This window comes from Corvus brachyrhynchos, unplaced genomic scaffold (genome assembly GCF_000691975.1).
Source record: "Corvus brachyrhynchos isolate BGI_N302 unplaced genomic scaffold, ASM69197v1 scaffold17, whole genome shotgun sequence".
In the NCBI taxonomy this organism is placed as follows: domain Eukaryota; kingdom Metazoa; phylum Chordata; class Aves; order Passeriformes; family Corvidae; genus Corvus; species Corvus brachyrhynchos.
Genome location: NW_008240046.1, coordinates 16479473 through 16496717, shown reverse-complemented (window position 1 = coordinate 16496717; position 17245 = coordinate 16479473). Strand labels below are relative to the sequence as shown.

Sequence of the window (17245 nt, the reverse complement as noted above, 5' to 3'; positions counted from 1 at the left end):
TATTAAATTTTTTGAGAAAGTATGATTCAGTTCCAAAATGAAAATTGCTCTGTAATTCTAGGTCTGTGACTTTTGAGGATTGTTGTCCTGGGTTTTAAATTCACCGGCTCGTGTCTTATTCAGAAAAAAAAAAGAATGTTCTCAGATCCTGATAGTGTATAGATAGTAAAAAATAAAATCCACTGTATGGGCTATGTGAAATTAAATATTTCTAAAATTTTTTAAAATAGCTAGGTATTTTTAAAACTATTAGGTTAAAACTATTATTATATGCAGTCATGAAAAAGAGGATATTTGATATCTGTTTTTCCAGAACTTTGTTTTGAAAGGGTCATGTACTTTATGCCATAAATCCCACATTAATCTCTTTAAGATCTGTTACTTCTTTTCCCTATGATCCTCAGGTCACATTACCTGGCTGTTACTTTCTTTTTTAGTTGCTTATTGCACACCTGGTACAGTGCATTTGCAGTTGTCGTGCTCTGGGAACTGTGTACCTCATCATGAAAATGTTTGCTACTGCAGTAGTTTCGTGACATGGTTGCTTGTGAATATGTCTGAACAAGGGCAGAGGTACCACCTATGCTTTGCTTTTATTAGGGAAGACAATACAGTATAGATCTGCTGGAGGAACAGCTGTCACAAATAGCAAAGATCTGAGAGTTCTGCAGGCTCTGTGAAGGCTCACTCAAGATTTCTGCTAAGGCTTCTCTGGTGCTCTTGTTTCATCTGACTGTTCCTTTGAGAAATTTCCATTTTATAAAGCTCCAAGCTACAGGTTTGCTGAACTGAATTACTTGCAACTGATAATGGAAATACTTCATTTGTGATTATGTCAAAATTGTTGTTTTGGGTCCCATCTACGTGATAAGCAAACTGGGAGGAGTGAACTGATGTTGCCTTTTGTCACATGTGGGCAGGGAGTGACAAAGCGCTGTGCTGTCTCCTACAGATATGGCTGTTACTGAGATGTCCATTCTCTGTGCTCTTTATAGGAGCATTAACACTGCTGTAACCAGATTAGAAGAACTCAGACTGCTCTCAAATGTCTTCTTATCTGCCAACTTCAAGCGTTTTCTATCAAGGAGTACAAAGGAGGTGCTCAGAGATCTACAGAATTTTCATAAGGCTATTTTGCTGCAAGTGAAACTCTTTGCCTTTTTGATAAGATCAGCAGGACTATTTTGGAGTGGCTGTACTTATTTCAATAGGAATTTATCAGGATAACTTTCCCTGAGTTTTCAGAACAAGGTTTTTTTTTGGAGCTAGAACCCATATAACAATCAAAGACACTCTATTCCTTCTCTCTCTTGCTTTCACTCCTGAAATACTTAATAGTAGTGCACAGTAACTACTCTTGAGGTTTTCATCCTTCTTTCCCATGGTGTTGATAGTTCCTTTTTTGACTTTAAATTCATTGCCTTAAATATCATAAAAATAATTCCACAGTTTCTGAAAAAAGATAAGTTTATTTTTCTTTGAACAAAATATCTACAATGACATGGGTGACACCATAAATTTCACATTTTTAACTCTTCTGACTGCAGAGAATGTCAGTTTAAGTGCAATATGATACTGTAATACAATGAAAAGGAATCTAATCAAATCCATGCACAACACATTTATAGATTTCTACGTAAAAAGGAAGTACTTTGAGATGAAATTGCTGTCAGAGAGAACTCACAGGAGAATATTTTGAAAACTCACAGACAAATTATTAATACACTACCATATCACTTTTTTTCTGTTTTTCTTGCTGTAGCCTTTAAAAAGCCAGGATCACTAACACACAAAATACTCTATACTATGTTAAACCTTTATGTCAAAAGCTTATGGCGCAATTTCTTCTTATACAGCTCACAATTCCACATTCATGGAAAACCAGTAGCTACTTTAGTCCATTTCATCTGTTAGTATCACTCTGTCATACATTAAAATACAAACATAAGAAATGTTTCTTGCATATTTCACAAAGATGAAAGTGAAGAAGTGCAGTAATATTCGAGAATGTCAAGAAGACAGGATGAGCCAACACTTTTTCTGGCATTAATCCACTGCTTCTAGCAATCTAACCTGCTTCCACAAGCCTTCCAAACTGATAGTACTTCAGTAATTACTGGAGGTGATTGTTGCCTGAAGACACGTTTTCTGAAACCACTCCAAAACAGAACACCCGTTTTATTACTAACAAGTAGTCTGGTTTGAGATTTATATTATTCTTAGTTGTCTCAAAAAGGAAAAAAGCTGTGAAATCTGATATAGTACTCATCTAACCATATGATTGTACAGTAAGATGTGGATAAAGTTATTTTACTACCTCACAGGGGTACTGTATGTGTTACTAGCTCCTTCAGCAATTTCACATTTTAAAACCAAATTATATTGTGTTGGATTAGATTAATTCCCATTATAGCTCAAACAAGAGAAGAAGTTGCACAAAAAGTGTATCTTTTGCAACCAACCATGTCAGCTTGGGCTGGGAATGGTATAAATAAATTAATTTCCTTCTACTATATAATTATTGCTGAAAATAATACTTTTTTTTTCTAAGGTTAAGGAAGTTTTGTAGAGTTTATTATATTCTATCTTTATCTACATTATCATTCTACAGACCTGTAAAGGACTATACACAAAATGGAAGCAATACCTCACTCCTTAAATGTAAAGTGCACATTTAATCAACTAGATTATTTCTGTCTAGTGACAGAACCATCTCTCACACGTCACAAATGATCCTTTATAAAGCAGATTTTGGAATGAACTATAAGAAAAGGAATCCAAAGAAAACTAATGTATGATTGAGCTGAAAAAATAATTAAATTTTAAGTAAATGCTCTGTTTTTCCTGAATTATACTAACCTGTTTAAATAATACTGCTTGCTGTAAAAACTCCTTGAAAGTAAAATGTACTTTATGTGTTAAAATAGCTAAGTAGTAAAATCCTAGTATTCCTTATTTCCTTTAATCTTCAAGTCTCCCATGGTCTATCAGCATTATAGAGAAAAAAACCATCCCTCTAACCATGGAAGCCTATTGTGCTGATATTTGAATATAGTTTTAAAAATAAAATGCATTTTGCTCTTTGGAATTTAAGCAGGAGTTTGGTATGGTAGTAGTTGAGTATTTCTACTGCACCTCTAAGAGGCTTTTCTTCTCCTCTCTCAAGGTACTGAAGTTTTTTGCCTTATGAGGGGTGACATGGATTCGGCCACACCTCTCTTTAGTGCAGAATGAAAAGACAGTCATGTGAGAGGTTCCAGGCACTGCTTTGGGGTTTCTCTCTCCCTATGGCCCCTGTTCTGCTATGCCCAGCCCAGACTTTTCATCCTGTATCTTCCTGTTCTGCTTCTCTTTCCACCAAGAAAAGAGGATGGTGGGGAAGTCAATCTGCACAGGTAGAAACTACTGTCACAAAACAATATAAACTTTGCAGCAGATGATATAAACTGTTTCCCCCTGTAGCTACTGCTTCCACCTGAACCGGTGCACCTATGGAGACACTGAGAGATTGGGAAAAATTCTAAGAGTGCCTCATCCTTTCTTTTCCCCTTAATGGTGACTGTGTCAGCTCCTCAGTAGCTGTTTTACTGGGATATTCTCCCAGATCCTACTGTGTCTCCCTCTGTTCTCATTGTGTTACAATGTCCTTCTAGTGCCAGTATTTAATTTTTGATGTATAGGGCTGGTCTACAGAAATCACAAAAACATGACCTGAGAAGTACAGGGTCTGCACCTACGGTGAATGATGACTTGGGACAAAGCTGCATTAGCCTGTCACACGGGGTTTGTGCTTATGAGAAGCCTTCTGGTGTGGCTTTGCCAAGGACTTGTCCTCTGCAGAGCCCAGGTCCAGTGACAGTGAAGTGAGGTAGCTAACTTCTTCTGCCTAATGAATGGGGTCTTTTTTATATGCAGGAGAAACCCTGCTAGATACCATTTGCCTCAAGCATTATTTCCTTGATTTTTTTCTGCATTTCCACTGACTCTTTCCTGGAAGTGTAGCATAAATACTGCAGTCTGATAAATACTGTGGAGTACCTTTCAATTCTTGTATCTTAACATCATTTCCTGCTGCTTCACTATACAAAGTGCAAAAAAATCATCTCTTACACTAATCTTAGCTGGTGTTGGTAACTGTTGATTCCAGCTTTGCTGGCAGTTTTGGACTATTCCCAATGTCAGTGGTGAATAGCAGGCATTTTTGCCTTGAAGCTTCTTATCATCTTAAATGACATTTTTCTCTTTCTCTACTATGTGACTTTATATTAAGTAATTTAGGAATAATCTAAATGAACTTAACTTTAAAGTTCTGATTTCTTTTGAAAGACACATTATTAGTGGACTACAGAGGCTTCTGGCCTTGGCAAATGTTTTGGTTCCATTAAAAAAGTCCCCAAAACCATCAGCTCCAGGGAGATCTTGGTTCCATTGTATCAAAACAGAATCACATGCCAAATGTTATATGCATTTGAAAACAGCCCTTAAACTAAGTACAGTTGATTTTGCTGATAACAGAAACAAGTTAACATCCCTTTCCATAGAATAAAACTAACCCTAACTTTGAGAGAGAGCAGACATGGTATCAGAAAAAAAAGCCAAAGAGTGAATTGATTTTAGATATAAATGAAGAAAAACTAGAAAAGAATAATAGTTTTAAAAGGAAGGTGGATTATACATGTTCCTTCTGATGCAGTTTAACAAAATGTGAGAGCTACTATTAGAGAAACTCTCTAACTAATCCTTGGAGGAAAACAATAACAAATGAAACCAAACCCAAGGTTGCTATGTTACAATCCCTAATGCAGAGTTCCACTGCTTCTGTTACTTCATATGCACCATGCCCTTGGCAGCGCACCAGATGTTTGCCTCCAGCTGATTCTGCTTTTCTACACACATTCTGATCACCAACAAAGCACACATTTTAAACATGTTCAAAATAAAAATATTTTGCAATGAGAATCGGCCTCACCTACTGGGCTTAGAGTATCTAATAATTCTAAATGCTATATTTCCACATCTTACCAAGGTTTTGTTCTGCCAAGAGATTGACAAAATTAATTACTCTTGCCTAGACACTAAGCCATAAATGTGATCCATGGTGTTACAATTTTAAGAAGTAACTACTATGACTTATTTAAACCTAAACAGGGAAGATCTTTCTAAGAGTTTTAATAGTTGTTCTGCTATTTATTAATGTGAAATACGGTAAATGTAAAGGACCATCCAGGTATTTTTTTATGTTTTAGAACAGCTGCATGTTTTTCCGAAGTTGTAAAGTGCTTCTTAACCAGTATCTAAGTCATATTAATAAACTTCAAAGAACGAGTCAGAAAATTTGACACATTCATAAATTAAACTTCCTGTAATTATGTAATATATAGGAGATGAATGTGCATAAACATAACTGTATTCATCCTCCAAATGCTTCAGTGAAGCAGTTGACTCTTTGCTTTCAGTTTTGGTCCAAGATCTCTTTGCATTGAATCAAAATGAAGCATTGCAAAATTTTGATGTAATTTGTCTATTTCACAAGCTGTATGAGTTTTATGAATTGAGAAAGAAACCACTTAAAAATATAAAAAATATTAAAAAAAATGTTTAAATTATCAATGTATAAGTAATTAAATGAAAAAAAATCCTTTACAGGAATTAATATTTTACAAATTTTAATGTATTTATCATATGATATGAAGACTGTTAGGCTGTTTACTTTGTGCTGTCTGAGATTATTTCAACATACATCCTCCAGGGGAACAGTAATTTAAAGTACATTGAATAAATTATATGACTTAAATGTGTTAAATATGTTCATTGCAAAACCACCAGTACTGTCCTTAAGACTAGATCAAGTCATTTAAACTGTTTTGTCCAATCAGAAATTTCTCATTATATTGTAAAATTAAAATAAAGCTTACAAACACTAATCTGTTCTGTAATACTGTGGGATTTACCTAGGGTATCCTGGAAACATTTTTAAAATTAAAAATACACCAGAATTTAAAAAATTTAAGGACCATCAAAGAATACTGTACATTTATACCACTATGTAACAGTATGTATAAATACTTGGCAGTAAAGCTTCAGTAGAGAGTGATTTTCAATGAAAAAGTTATTAATATTTAGTTTGACAAGGAAAGTTTGTAATAGCAGATGTATCTTCTCTGGGTGTCATTCTTCCATCCCACTGTAGCTGGTCATTGCAGGCTGTGCAGGATCCTTTTTCTCCCCCTCATTTTAACTCTTCTGATCACTCCTCTGATGTGCATTTCTAACAAGAAGCCTCCTGTTGAGTGTGACAGCCAGATCTTTATGTACTGCAAGCCTTAATCTTGTTATTGGTGAATGTCCTCATGCCTGATGATTTTGTAGATTACCCAATAAAAAATGTTGAAAATCAGAAAGGCTAATGGGAAACAAGCTCTGGATATTGTGTCTATCTTCTTGGCCCGGTCAATGAATACCTTTCTCATCTCATCAGGGCTTTTTGGTACAGCTTGAACAGGATTATTTGGCCCCTTTTGTGTCATTCCGTCTTTTGCTGGCACACATGGGCCCACTCCATATGCTGTAATGCTAAACTGACTATCACGTGTATCATCATCCTGTTGGGGAAAAAAAAAGAAAAGAAAGAAGAGCAAGAAGGTTTTTTTTAAATTATTATTTACAGAAACCTTACCTGCTTCTAAATAGCAGTTGCACCATTACCTCATCGACTTCTTGAATCCACAGCTTATCTTAACCTGTTGAAATTTCATCCCTATCAGAGTCTGTTAAAAATATTGCGGGATCCTTAACAGGCACAGAATTTTCTATTTGTTTATAGAGTCTGTAATCCATTTAGTGAAATGAGAAAGCTTAGTAAACTAGTGGTAATTGGGCACACAATTCACTTTAAGTTTCTCCATTTACAGTAAATATGTGAAGTCTTCAAATGGACAAACTTCACACTGGTCTTTTAGAAAACAGCTATTAAGTCTGTAGATTGCCTTACAACCTAGGATCCTGGCCTCTGGAGATACTCCTCATAAAATCACTAATGACATGCACATTAATTATATTTGTGAGAATTCTGCCTATCTGGCCACTGTATAATTAATCAATCTTATCTACATGTCTAATATCTGCTGTTCCCTGTGAATACATCAGATAAAGAGAATAGTACATAAAATGTCTTCGTTTAAAATAAACGGAAGCTAAAGCCCTGATTTTTCTTCTGACTTATTCTTCTGTCAGTTCAGGGCAAAACTGGCAAAGACATTCAGGATTAAGGAACTATAAAAGAAAGTGATTCTTAATCACATGGCACAGAAACAGAAGTGAATATTCTGAAGATATACATATTTTCGTAACATACAAATAAACAATGATGCTTGTGTCTGGAGACATGTTTTTTACTCCTCTTTACCTGGTTATAGGTATCCTCAAGTAATTAAAAAGGCACCTATGCAGACAAATAAATGATACATAATCTGTGAAGTCAGGACTAAATTTGGTTCTGAAATATATTCCAGCGTACTCCTTCATTATGTAGGTTACCCAAGAATAGTCATGTGATTTTGATGGCATTCACCATTTTTTCAATGCAAATTTTAGATTCAGGAATGTCTATTTTTCATGTCTAATTTAGCCTAGTTGCTTTAGGATTCTACACTTTCATGAAATTTAGAAATTACTATGTTAATTCTTAAGTATTTTGAAAAATAATTTCTGTAAGTATTATAAAAAGAGTTGAGCAGCTGTTAATTTTTTTTTTTTGGTAGGAGAATTTTTGATATTTTAAAACTCTTCCTAGTTTAAATTGAAGTAAAAAACCAAACAAGATTTATTTGGCAAAGCAAGTCAAATAATTCTGTTTCAATTCAATAGTTTGAAGTATTTTTTTTTACTTTATCCTCTTACTTTATACAAATGCAATTTCTCAATAGCACAACTTAAATCCAAAGTTCCAAATTTTTCATTTTGAAAATGTCTGTGACATTTTGAAAATCTGAAAACATTTTTCAGTGAAGAATTAATTTTAAACATATTTAAAGCTTCCATCAAATAATTGCTAATTACTTTGTTTAAAAAAATTCCAACAAGTTTTATTATCAATATTGGTTGAATATGTTATCTACAAAAGAGTGCAGATAAATTACTAAGTTTGAAGTGAACGATTTGGCCATCAGCATGACCATCCAGCAGAGTTGTAATCATCATCCAGCTGAAATACTTCTTCATATACATAAATTGAATAAATATAGACACTGATATAGTTTACTGAAACTACTATATCTCAACTCTGTATTAGAATTTGCCTTTAAAAACTAAAAAGAAAGAAAAATTAATGTGAAAGAAAAGCAGGAAAAAATCACTGACTGACTTTACTATGGAAATGAAAAACAGAAATACAAAATGATAGGATCATTATTTGATGACGTGATAAAACAGAGATTTAATTACTGCAATAGTGTTCCTCTCCTGTCAGATAAGAATGGGAAATAATACCTTTAATGTAGTTGTATTCTAGACTAGTTGTAGTCTTGTGTTCCAGTTAAGAGAAGTATTAAGTCATAAATGCATGTACTGTGAGAATTTACCATAAACTTGCCATTTAAACACCTTCACATGTACATTTCAGGGTTTTGTCTTTCCATGTTTCTCCAGAAAATAATGCTTATGACTGCACAGGTTGAGAAAGATAATAAAATTTTCTTCTGAGTAGATTTCAGCTATGCAGGTTTTCAGGATCAGGCACTATATACTAAGACTTTATTGGCTCTATTTTAGGTTTACCTGAGTGGAATGGTCCCCTAGAAAGTTTTAAAGGTCAGGTCTCTCCTTATTTTTGTGCTTACAGACATCCTGTTTTTCATCTGCAAGCAGACTGCTTGGAAATGCTCTCTGTTGTTGAATTGATGTGAAGCTCCTTGCAGGCGTCCAGCATTTCTGCCCAGTGTCTGTTGGATGGTGTCTCCATGAGGGCAGGCAGGATGGCTGGAGCCAGCCAAGCCACACCATGGTGTTAGGGCTGGTGGATATGCAGGAAAGGGCATCTTCTGGAACATACCAAGAGCCTCCATAATTCTTTTCAGCAGCCACAGCTTGAATAATCAAAATGTGGTTCTGCAAGTTTTCCAGCAGATTCATAATGCAGAGAAATCACTAGGTTGGCCTCAGATTCATATCTGAGGGTGCTTGTGCACAGCAAGAAAGATGCAGTTACTGCTATTATCAATACTAGCTTTGAGTGCTTTTTTGAGGGCATTTATGTCAGTGAAACCCCTTTTGTTTTTTTCTATTGATTGACTTGGCTCTTTTTGACTAGAAATATGTCTCAGAATGCATGTGTCTGAGGCTACAGATGTAGAAATCCTCTAAAGGACAATGCCCTATATGACCCAGTTGACAGTATTTACTGTGGATCTTTCTGAAAAAGTCCTGCATATTGGCAGAATTAATAGAATTATTTTTTAAAAGTGATAAGTTTTTGTTTCTTTTGTGTACTTTTTAGTGTATCATCACTAAAGAAAAGAAAACTACTTCTTAAAAATTTTTCATAAAATATAAAAAATCTTATTATGAATGAACTTTAGTAAGAGTTTGATTTGATTTGAATGCATTTTTCACACATTCAGATTTAGAATTAACAGCTTGAAAGCTGTTCTGCATACAGTTACATTTAAATATTTTATAATTTCTATTAAAATACTATAATTAAGGAATGAATAAAATGTAGATAAAAGGTTTTATTTGAAAAGTTAGAATTCTTTAATGCTCTGAAGGAAATAATTTCAATACATTTATTTCTGTATCAGTGTTCTACAAAATACTTAGCTATAAATTAATAGAAAACTGTGAGTTTTGTGGTCTTGTGACAATGGTGTTTTCTGTCCATGTGCCTACATTGATCTTGAGAAATAACATGCATAAGGACTGAAAATAACTCCATAGCCGTTTGATTGTAAGGTGTGATAACAACTTGAAAACTTATTTGAAGCCTTGACTTTGGTAATTTGAACACTATCTTTTTTACTGTTCAGTTTTGAGAAGGAAAGCAGTAGTGAGTTGTTTTGCACTACAAACAGTGCAAGATTTTAGTACTATGTTTTAATCCAGATTTAAACATACCAAAAGGGATTATGAAATTAACAAGACGGTACCTTTACTAACATTTCACGTCATCACATACAGGTAGCAATGAAGGCATATGAAGTTCACATGGGAAGACGTTATTTCAGACAAAAGGACAGGGCCTCTGTTAATGGTTGGATATCACATTATGACAAATGGGACATCTTCTTCATAGTTTACCCTTAAATTTGTACTGTAGATTTGAGGCAAAGTCCCGTCTATACGTCCTGTACATCTCAAGCCATTGCTATGCTGTAATGATTCACTGATTTCTTTTCCATCAAGAACTCCCTCAAAATACTTTCATCAAAACGGATGGTTGACCAAAAAGAAAACAAAAGAAAAAAGGTGTGATTACCATTAAAGACAATCTAGTTTGCATGTCTATTTTCCTCACTAAAGATATGGTGATCTTTAGATTTTGAAAATAGAACTAAAAGACTGAATATCCCCAAAACCTAAATATATTAACAGCTAACCTAAAACCAAATTGTTGTTATTCAGTATATGTACCCAGTTAATATTATTCTCATGGAATGTAAATGCAACTAAGAAAAAGCACTGATTATAGGTGTGTTTCAGTATCCCTGTATGACTTCTAATTCTGCCATTTTTTTCCTTTTGTCTTTTAAGAAGGAAATGAATAATTAACACTCATTCTGAAGGAATGGTAACATCATATTTCTGAATAGTTCTTTTCACTGGCCAGGTTTCCTTTTTTGTCAAAGAACTGCGGCTCATATACTAAGTATCAAATGAAGTCTCAAATTGGGAACCAAAATTCCCCTGTTCTCAGGATTCATTATGCCACTTGTGTAATCATAAAGACATTAGACCCTTTAAAAAAACTCTCCTATACCTACTGTGATGCTTATTGGAAAACGGTATTGCGTAGGTTGCACATTATGTTGCAACAACAGCTTTTATTTATAAATGAATTTATAAAACAATCCCAGGCACTTCAAAATTTTTGCTAGTTCTGCACAAACTGGGTTGGGCCTCTGAAAAGAAATTTTCCTTTCAGTAATTTGGAACCACTGGGTGAAGTCCGTACTTACAATCATAAAAATGGTGGCCAGAGGGTGCAGTTATACTTAAGAATTGCCTTTGATGCTGCTCTTAGTGTTTTCTGGGAAATGAGGCTGCAAATGAACTAGATGGTGTAAAAAGGGGCAGTGACTATAGGTGGAAAAAGCATAAAGAAAATGGCAGGGATAGATGAGCTTTGGATGCCAAAATGTCTTGTTGCAGCTCTGTACATAATTGCAATTTGTATAACCATAGAATTACCGCAGGGGTCTTATTCGAGTTCAAACATATGCTTCTTAAGAGAGAGGTTCCAGTTCCTCTGTGTTTTCAATCAACATTGAGAAGGTATAACCCCTAGTTTTAATCAATTTAAAAAATACTCCAACCTATGAAAACCTGCAAATTTGTTTGAGGATCTGTTTAGAAATAAAATGGAATTCAATGATTTGAACAAAGCATCTGAAAAATACAGAAGAGTCAGTAAGTACGACATTTAGCCAGAAATAAACTACTTTGCATTAGATGGCAAGCCAATGGCTCTGCAGTAGTTATGGGAAAAGACCCGGAAGATATGGAAGATCACAATCTTGATATGGGTCAATAACACAATGTTGTTTGAAAGGAAAATGGTGAACTGGTTTGGATAAACAAGTGTATTACTTGCATCATTTGATCCTTTGGCTGCTTTCAATTGTTACTGTGTAGGTTTCATGTTGTTCATGTTGCAAACACAGTTCTGAGGAATTATATGGGCTTATTAGGAGAATTTCCAGGGAAGGTGAATGAGAAAAAAGCAAAACACAACAAAATCCCCAAAACCCGAAACAAACCAAATCCAAAAACTTTATCCACTGGGAATGTTTATAGAAAAGACTGAATGGAAATGTGCAAATGGTGACATGAAGGAACAAAGTAGTCTGGTTTCTGTGTCCTTTCTAGACAAGACATGACAGGACAGAAAACGCATTAGTAAAACAACCTTTTTAAACAATTGGAATAGATTTCAGGGGAGCTTGTGGAATTTTCATGACTGGGATGAATTAGGTATGAATGATCTTAAGTCAGGAAAATGGATCCATTTACCTCCCAAAGACACTGAAATTCAATCATAGGACTATTGCTTTGGTTACTTGGTAAAAGTAAATATTTCTTGCAACAGGCACATCTTTCTAATTACAAGGAAAATAGACTTTGGAAATCCTTCACCTGTCCTATTGCAATTACCTATTACTCATAAATGATGTCTCCTTTCAACAGATACCTGAAATGAAACATTTCCAAGCTGACCTATTTTTGCACTTTTGCAACACAGTCTAATCACTAGAAGTTTTGCTGTACCCTTGTAGATAAAATTCCAGTGGCAAAAAAATTCTGTATTCAACAATTAGAATTCACCTGCTAGAAAAACCTGATCTTAGTAAAACGTCCCAAGATGGTAAGCATACAGAATGAAAAAGTCTAATAAGTTATCCTATCTGCCTTATTTCTTTAATAGTTTTGGACATAAATACTGAAAAGAATACTGTTTTCTCTTTGCCAAAGAAGAAAATGTAATGTTCAAGGAAGCCCCTGAAGTTTATTTTAAATGCAGCCTTTTTACATAACTTCTTTTCACCTCTTGACTTTATGGTCAAATGAACATTTCTTAATAAATGGTAGTTTGAAAAGTCAGTGCAATCTGGTCCCTGACAGCCAGTGGCTGTTTGACCTAGTCCAAAGGAAAAACAAACATACAAAACTTTATAATCATGAGCTATAGTAACAGACTTTGAAAAAGACAAAAGAAGAAGGAAAACCAAGGTACTCTGAGTTATGATCCTAGGGCCTGCATTTCATGTTATAAATTGTGGTGAATAAATAGTAATATTTGTGGTAAGGAAGACTAGTTACTAACTGAAGTTTTTAATCTGTAAGACATCATTTATTATTTGTATAACAGTGGGTTTAGAATGTGATCCAAATTTCTTTCTGAGAGATAAAATCTCCATGCTGTAATGTTTCAAGTCCTGTATACTTGTTGGGCAAGGAAAGGTTTAATAAAACATTGAGAAAGAGAGAAGCAATTGGCTGACCTGTCCCTAGAGCTTGAGGTGTATTCTCAGAGGTTAACTCTGTCCAGGAGCTCTAGCTCTACATGGAATTGGAGTGAGTTAAAAAACATTTATTTAAATTAATCTTTTCTGAAAAACTACTAGTTTTCTAAAATCATAACCTTGCATAGGAACAAAGCATTTTTTTGTAAATTTAGACTGAGAAGCTTGCCTCATAATGAAACATATAGGTACAGGGAGGAAGGGAAAGCATATGCCCCTGAACATATCTAATACCCTCATCTGAAGTGTGTTATAAAGAAAAACATTGAAATGCATGTCTCCAGAATCAGAGCAGAATACTTGGTACTTTATTGTACGCTCTAAAGTCTCTAACTCTAATCCTTTAATTTTATGAGAATTTAGCAGGCAACCTACCTGAAGCTAAGGACTCTCTCATGAAGTGTAACATTAGAATAAGGACTTTTAAGTGTCAGTTCAAAAATACTATGATCCAGAAAAATAGTGTCTACGCAGTTAGTTATTCATGCACAAACTTTTTTTTCTTTAAAAGGTCTTCTCTTAGCAGTCCTTTTTATATTGTGGTTCCTTCCTCACATACCTCTAAGCTGAAATTTAATTGATTGTTATTGCTGAATGGGTGTCTGGTGAGTTTGAAGTCTTGCTAAGAGGGAGCTGAAAAGAGATTTGGTTTGATTCTGAGGAAGGAAGATACTACCTGCCAGTTCCTAATCCTGTGGTCATAATAATTGACCTGCATTTAAGAAAGATATCAATTAAATTGAACATGGTAAATTTGCTTGAGATCCAGAAGAAACAATAAGACATGGTGAGAAAGATGAATGGACTAAAAGTATAGTGACATAATATATCACTTACCACAGCTGTTTGTATTTGATACATGATTCAGCTGTTGTGACTTACCTACACTCTGTCCAGTAATCCATGTCTGCCTCACCCCATTCTTCCCATTCCAAACCTTTAAGCAGCTTTCAGAGAGCTGCCATATTTCAAGAACAAACACCTTGTTACAAAACTGCTGTTTTTGCTGCTACTGTCAGCCGGAAGAAAGAAACACATTTTTCACAGGGTCAAATGTTGAATGCAGGTACTTGCAGTCTGAATCATCCTCTAGTCTACAGTGCCTGGGATTCCCTGTACAGCTGAAGCTGAAGAAGTCTGGGACTCAACGCAGAAGAACAGGCAGATGTATGACAACGTCATTTTCACCTGACTGTCTGGCCTGCCTTTTAACATGGAGTCTCAGCAACAGAGACTGCTTAGGTAGGCTTTACAGCAGTGCAGATTTTCAGCATCTTCTAAGTGAGAGGGAAACTTGTAAAATATATTCTCCTGGTGATGTAAACAGTAGACTGAGGTAAGTCTTCAGGAATGAAAGATGATTGAACTGAGCCATGTTGCTATGGTCAGACTTTCATCCACTAGTAATATTCTAGATACTGACTGATAGTGACAGGCTCTGCATGATATCGGTGATGTATCATTTAGTATCATTTAATAAGTAGGCTGGAAACCTATTTACACTTTGTAAAATCTGAAGTAGGAGTTACATATTGTTGTAAGAAATTTTCCTTATTTGTTGATTTAACTACAGATTTCAGAGTTCAAACTTGTAGCCTTAGCTGTTTGGCTTTGCACACTGGCAGTGAGTTTGCACACTGTTTGGCTTTGCACACTGGTACTGGTAGTCTGGATAGCCCCAGCTATAATATAAATACTAATAACAATTACTAAAATTAAGTTTCTTACTAGTAATATGAACAAAATTAACAGGACAGAAAAAAATCCTGCAAACTTACCAGCCTTTTAAAGTAAAATGTTTGTCCTTCTACCAATAGTGTTATTTGAAAAAGCACTTTGTGTATTAAAAAATATTTGCATGAAACACAGCTGTTAAGGCTTTGAATTGAGTATTAGAATGAAATTAGGAAACAAAATTTGTTGAATCTCAGTGTAGTAAAAACTGCTGCAAATACTAGTAACATTCATTCACTGAAGTATAATCTAACTCTTGTAACAGAGTGAAATTCATGCTTGTGCAGATGGCTCCCACATGGCCCATGCCTCATTTAAATCCCTCTTAATCCCTCTTTCGAGAATTCAAGTTGGATTTATTCAATTCATAGTCCTTGTAGTGACCCTCTGCCTATAGTGAATTTAGTGCTGTGCTGCCATTTTATTTATATTGCCACTTCAAGCTGTGGTATGTTTACCAAATTAACCCTGTATCCCTGCATAATTCAGTCAGACTCTTCCAAAGCTGTGAACACTGTTTCTTTTACCTTGCTCTTCTTCCTCTTGCGTCGGAATCTCAGAAGTTCTTTATGCTGCCTTGACACAAAGTTTACAGCTGCATACTCCAAAAGTGCAGAAAATACAAAGAGCAGACACACTGCCATCCAGATGTCAATGGCTTTGACATATGACACCTATGAGAGGAGACAGGAGAAGCCTGAGCATGTTAAAACCACAGATGCAAAGTTTAGTATTTCATGTCAGGACGAAGTGCATTACTGACACACCCCAACAGTACTTTTATGGAACAAAACTTAGCATGAAAGTTAGGTTATAATAAGAACAACAATTCAACCTATAAATGTTAAATTTTTGTTTAAAAAATTTACGCTTTTACAGTATGTGTTTAAATCATTAAGAGTTCCTTATAGTGCACTGTTTATTACATCACAAACCAAATAATCCTCAAAAAACACAAGCTCTTCCTTCATTTGTTCCACTGAGATCTGGGAATGACACTAAGGAAGCAAAATATAGCTTGCAGTGGGACCAGCGGGAATTCCTGTATTAAAATGGATGTGGCCAAAAGTTCCTGGAATAAAAATTAGATAGAAGAGAGGAGATAGGTGTAGAGGTCTGATGTGTTCATTCTCTGCTAATAGAGGCACAGTAAATCAAATGTATAGTTTCCAATTAGTTCTGTATCTTTGACACAGTGAAGGTACTGTTTGGAGCTGTTAAGGTTCACATTTCTCTACATTTTAATGCAGGTGTGTTTGTAACTAGTGAGTTTATTAATAATTTAGGCACCTTTGAGAAAGGGATATAATTGAGAATTTATGGTTAGAATCTATGGCCTTTAGAATTTCAGTCATATCTGCTAGCATGTCATCAGATACTGGGATGTGAAAAAGGATGAGCCAGTCAATTGTTAAGGAGGGTATATGTAGTACTGAATACCATTGATTTCACTGCTTGTTAAGGTTTATGGAATTAACTAGATATGGGGCTGGCTAAATAGTTGAGAGAGGGAAGAATTAGAATATATTTGGCTGGAGAATCAAAAATCCTCTAAATATTTCAAAATTATTTATCTGTTTAGAAAATGATTGGATGCTAATAATTAAAACACAAGGTTGACTGAAATTGTTTGTCACATAACATTATGATTGATATAGTACAAACAAAGGAAATTTTGCCTACCTTTGGAAGAGATGCTCGTGAACCTGAGCTTTGTGTTGTCATGGTCAGTACAGTTGTTATGCCTAAAGCCACTCTGGCTGGAGCTGCATCCATATTGATCCAAAATGACACCCAGGAGAGAATCACTATCAAGAGGCTCGGTATGTACATCTGGATGAGATAGTAACCCATCTGCCTCTCAAGGTGAAATCGGACTTCAATACACGTAAACTTTCCTTTTTACAACAAAGAAGAAATATTCAAGAGAAATAGAATGTTTTTACTGTCAACATCTAGTGCACACTCCTAAAGAATATATGCTATGTCAAATGTATGTGTTCCCAAGAAAAAGATTTATGTTTTGAATTCTCTACAGTGATTTTTAATAAACACAGTCCCCATCATAAAAAGACTATTTACTGGAAAGAAAAAGGGCAGAAAACCTGAAAAATTAAGAATCTGATAAGCTCTGAAATTCTTATTTTCTTACAAAAAACAAACCATAATTCATTATGACAATAGGAAATTTCCTCTGTGAGATCACATTTTTTGCCACTTATGATTTGGAAATGCTTCTGTGTACAAACAAAATGCTTGCTTCCCCAATGTATAAT

At 34.9% G+C, this 17245-nt stretch overlaps 1 protein-coding gene across 4 annotated transcripts in view; it reads right to left on the bottom strand.

Annotated features, from left to right (window-relative positions):
- Positions 1 to 1449: 1449 nt before the first annotated feature.
- The window catches only part of GLRA3 (glycine receptor alpha 3), a 91038-nt gene continuing 75242 nt past the window's right edge, over positions 1450 to 17245 (bottom strand). For 3 of the 4 annotated variants that reach the window (XM_017744629.1, XM_017744630.1, XM_017744631.1), the window contains 4 exons: positions 16653 to 16867; positions 15497 to 15643; positions 10294 to 10413; positions 1450 to 6602 (listed from right to left, as the gene is read on the bottom strand). In XM_017744629.1, coding sequence (XP_017600118.1) covers positions 6333 to 6602; positions 10294 to 10413; positions 15497 to 15643; positions 16653 to 16867 — 752 coding nt within the window. In that variant the 3' untranslated portion in view covers positions 1450 to 6332. The remainder of the gene's footprint in view (positions 6603 to 10293; positions 10414 to 15496; positions 15644 to 16652; positions 16868 to 17245) is intronic. The other variant, XM_008641563.2, reaches the window with a different exon arrangement.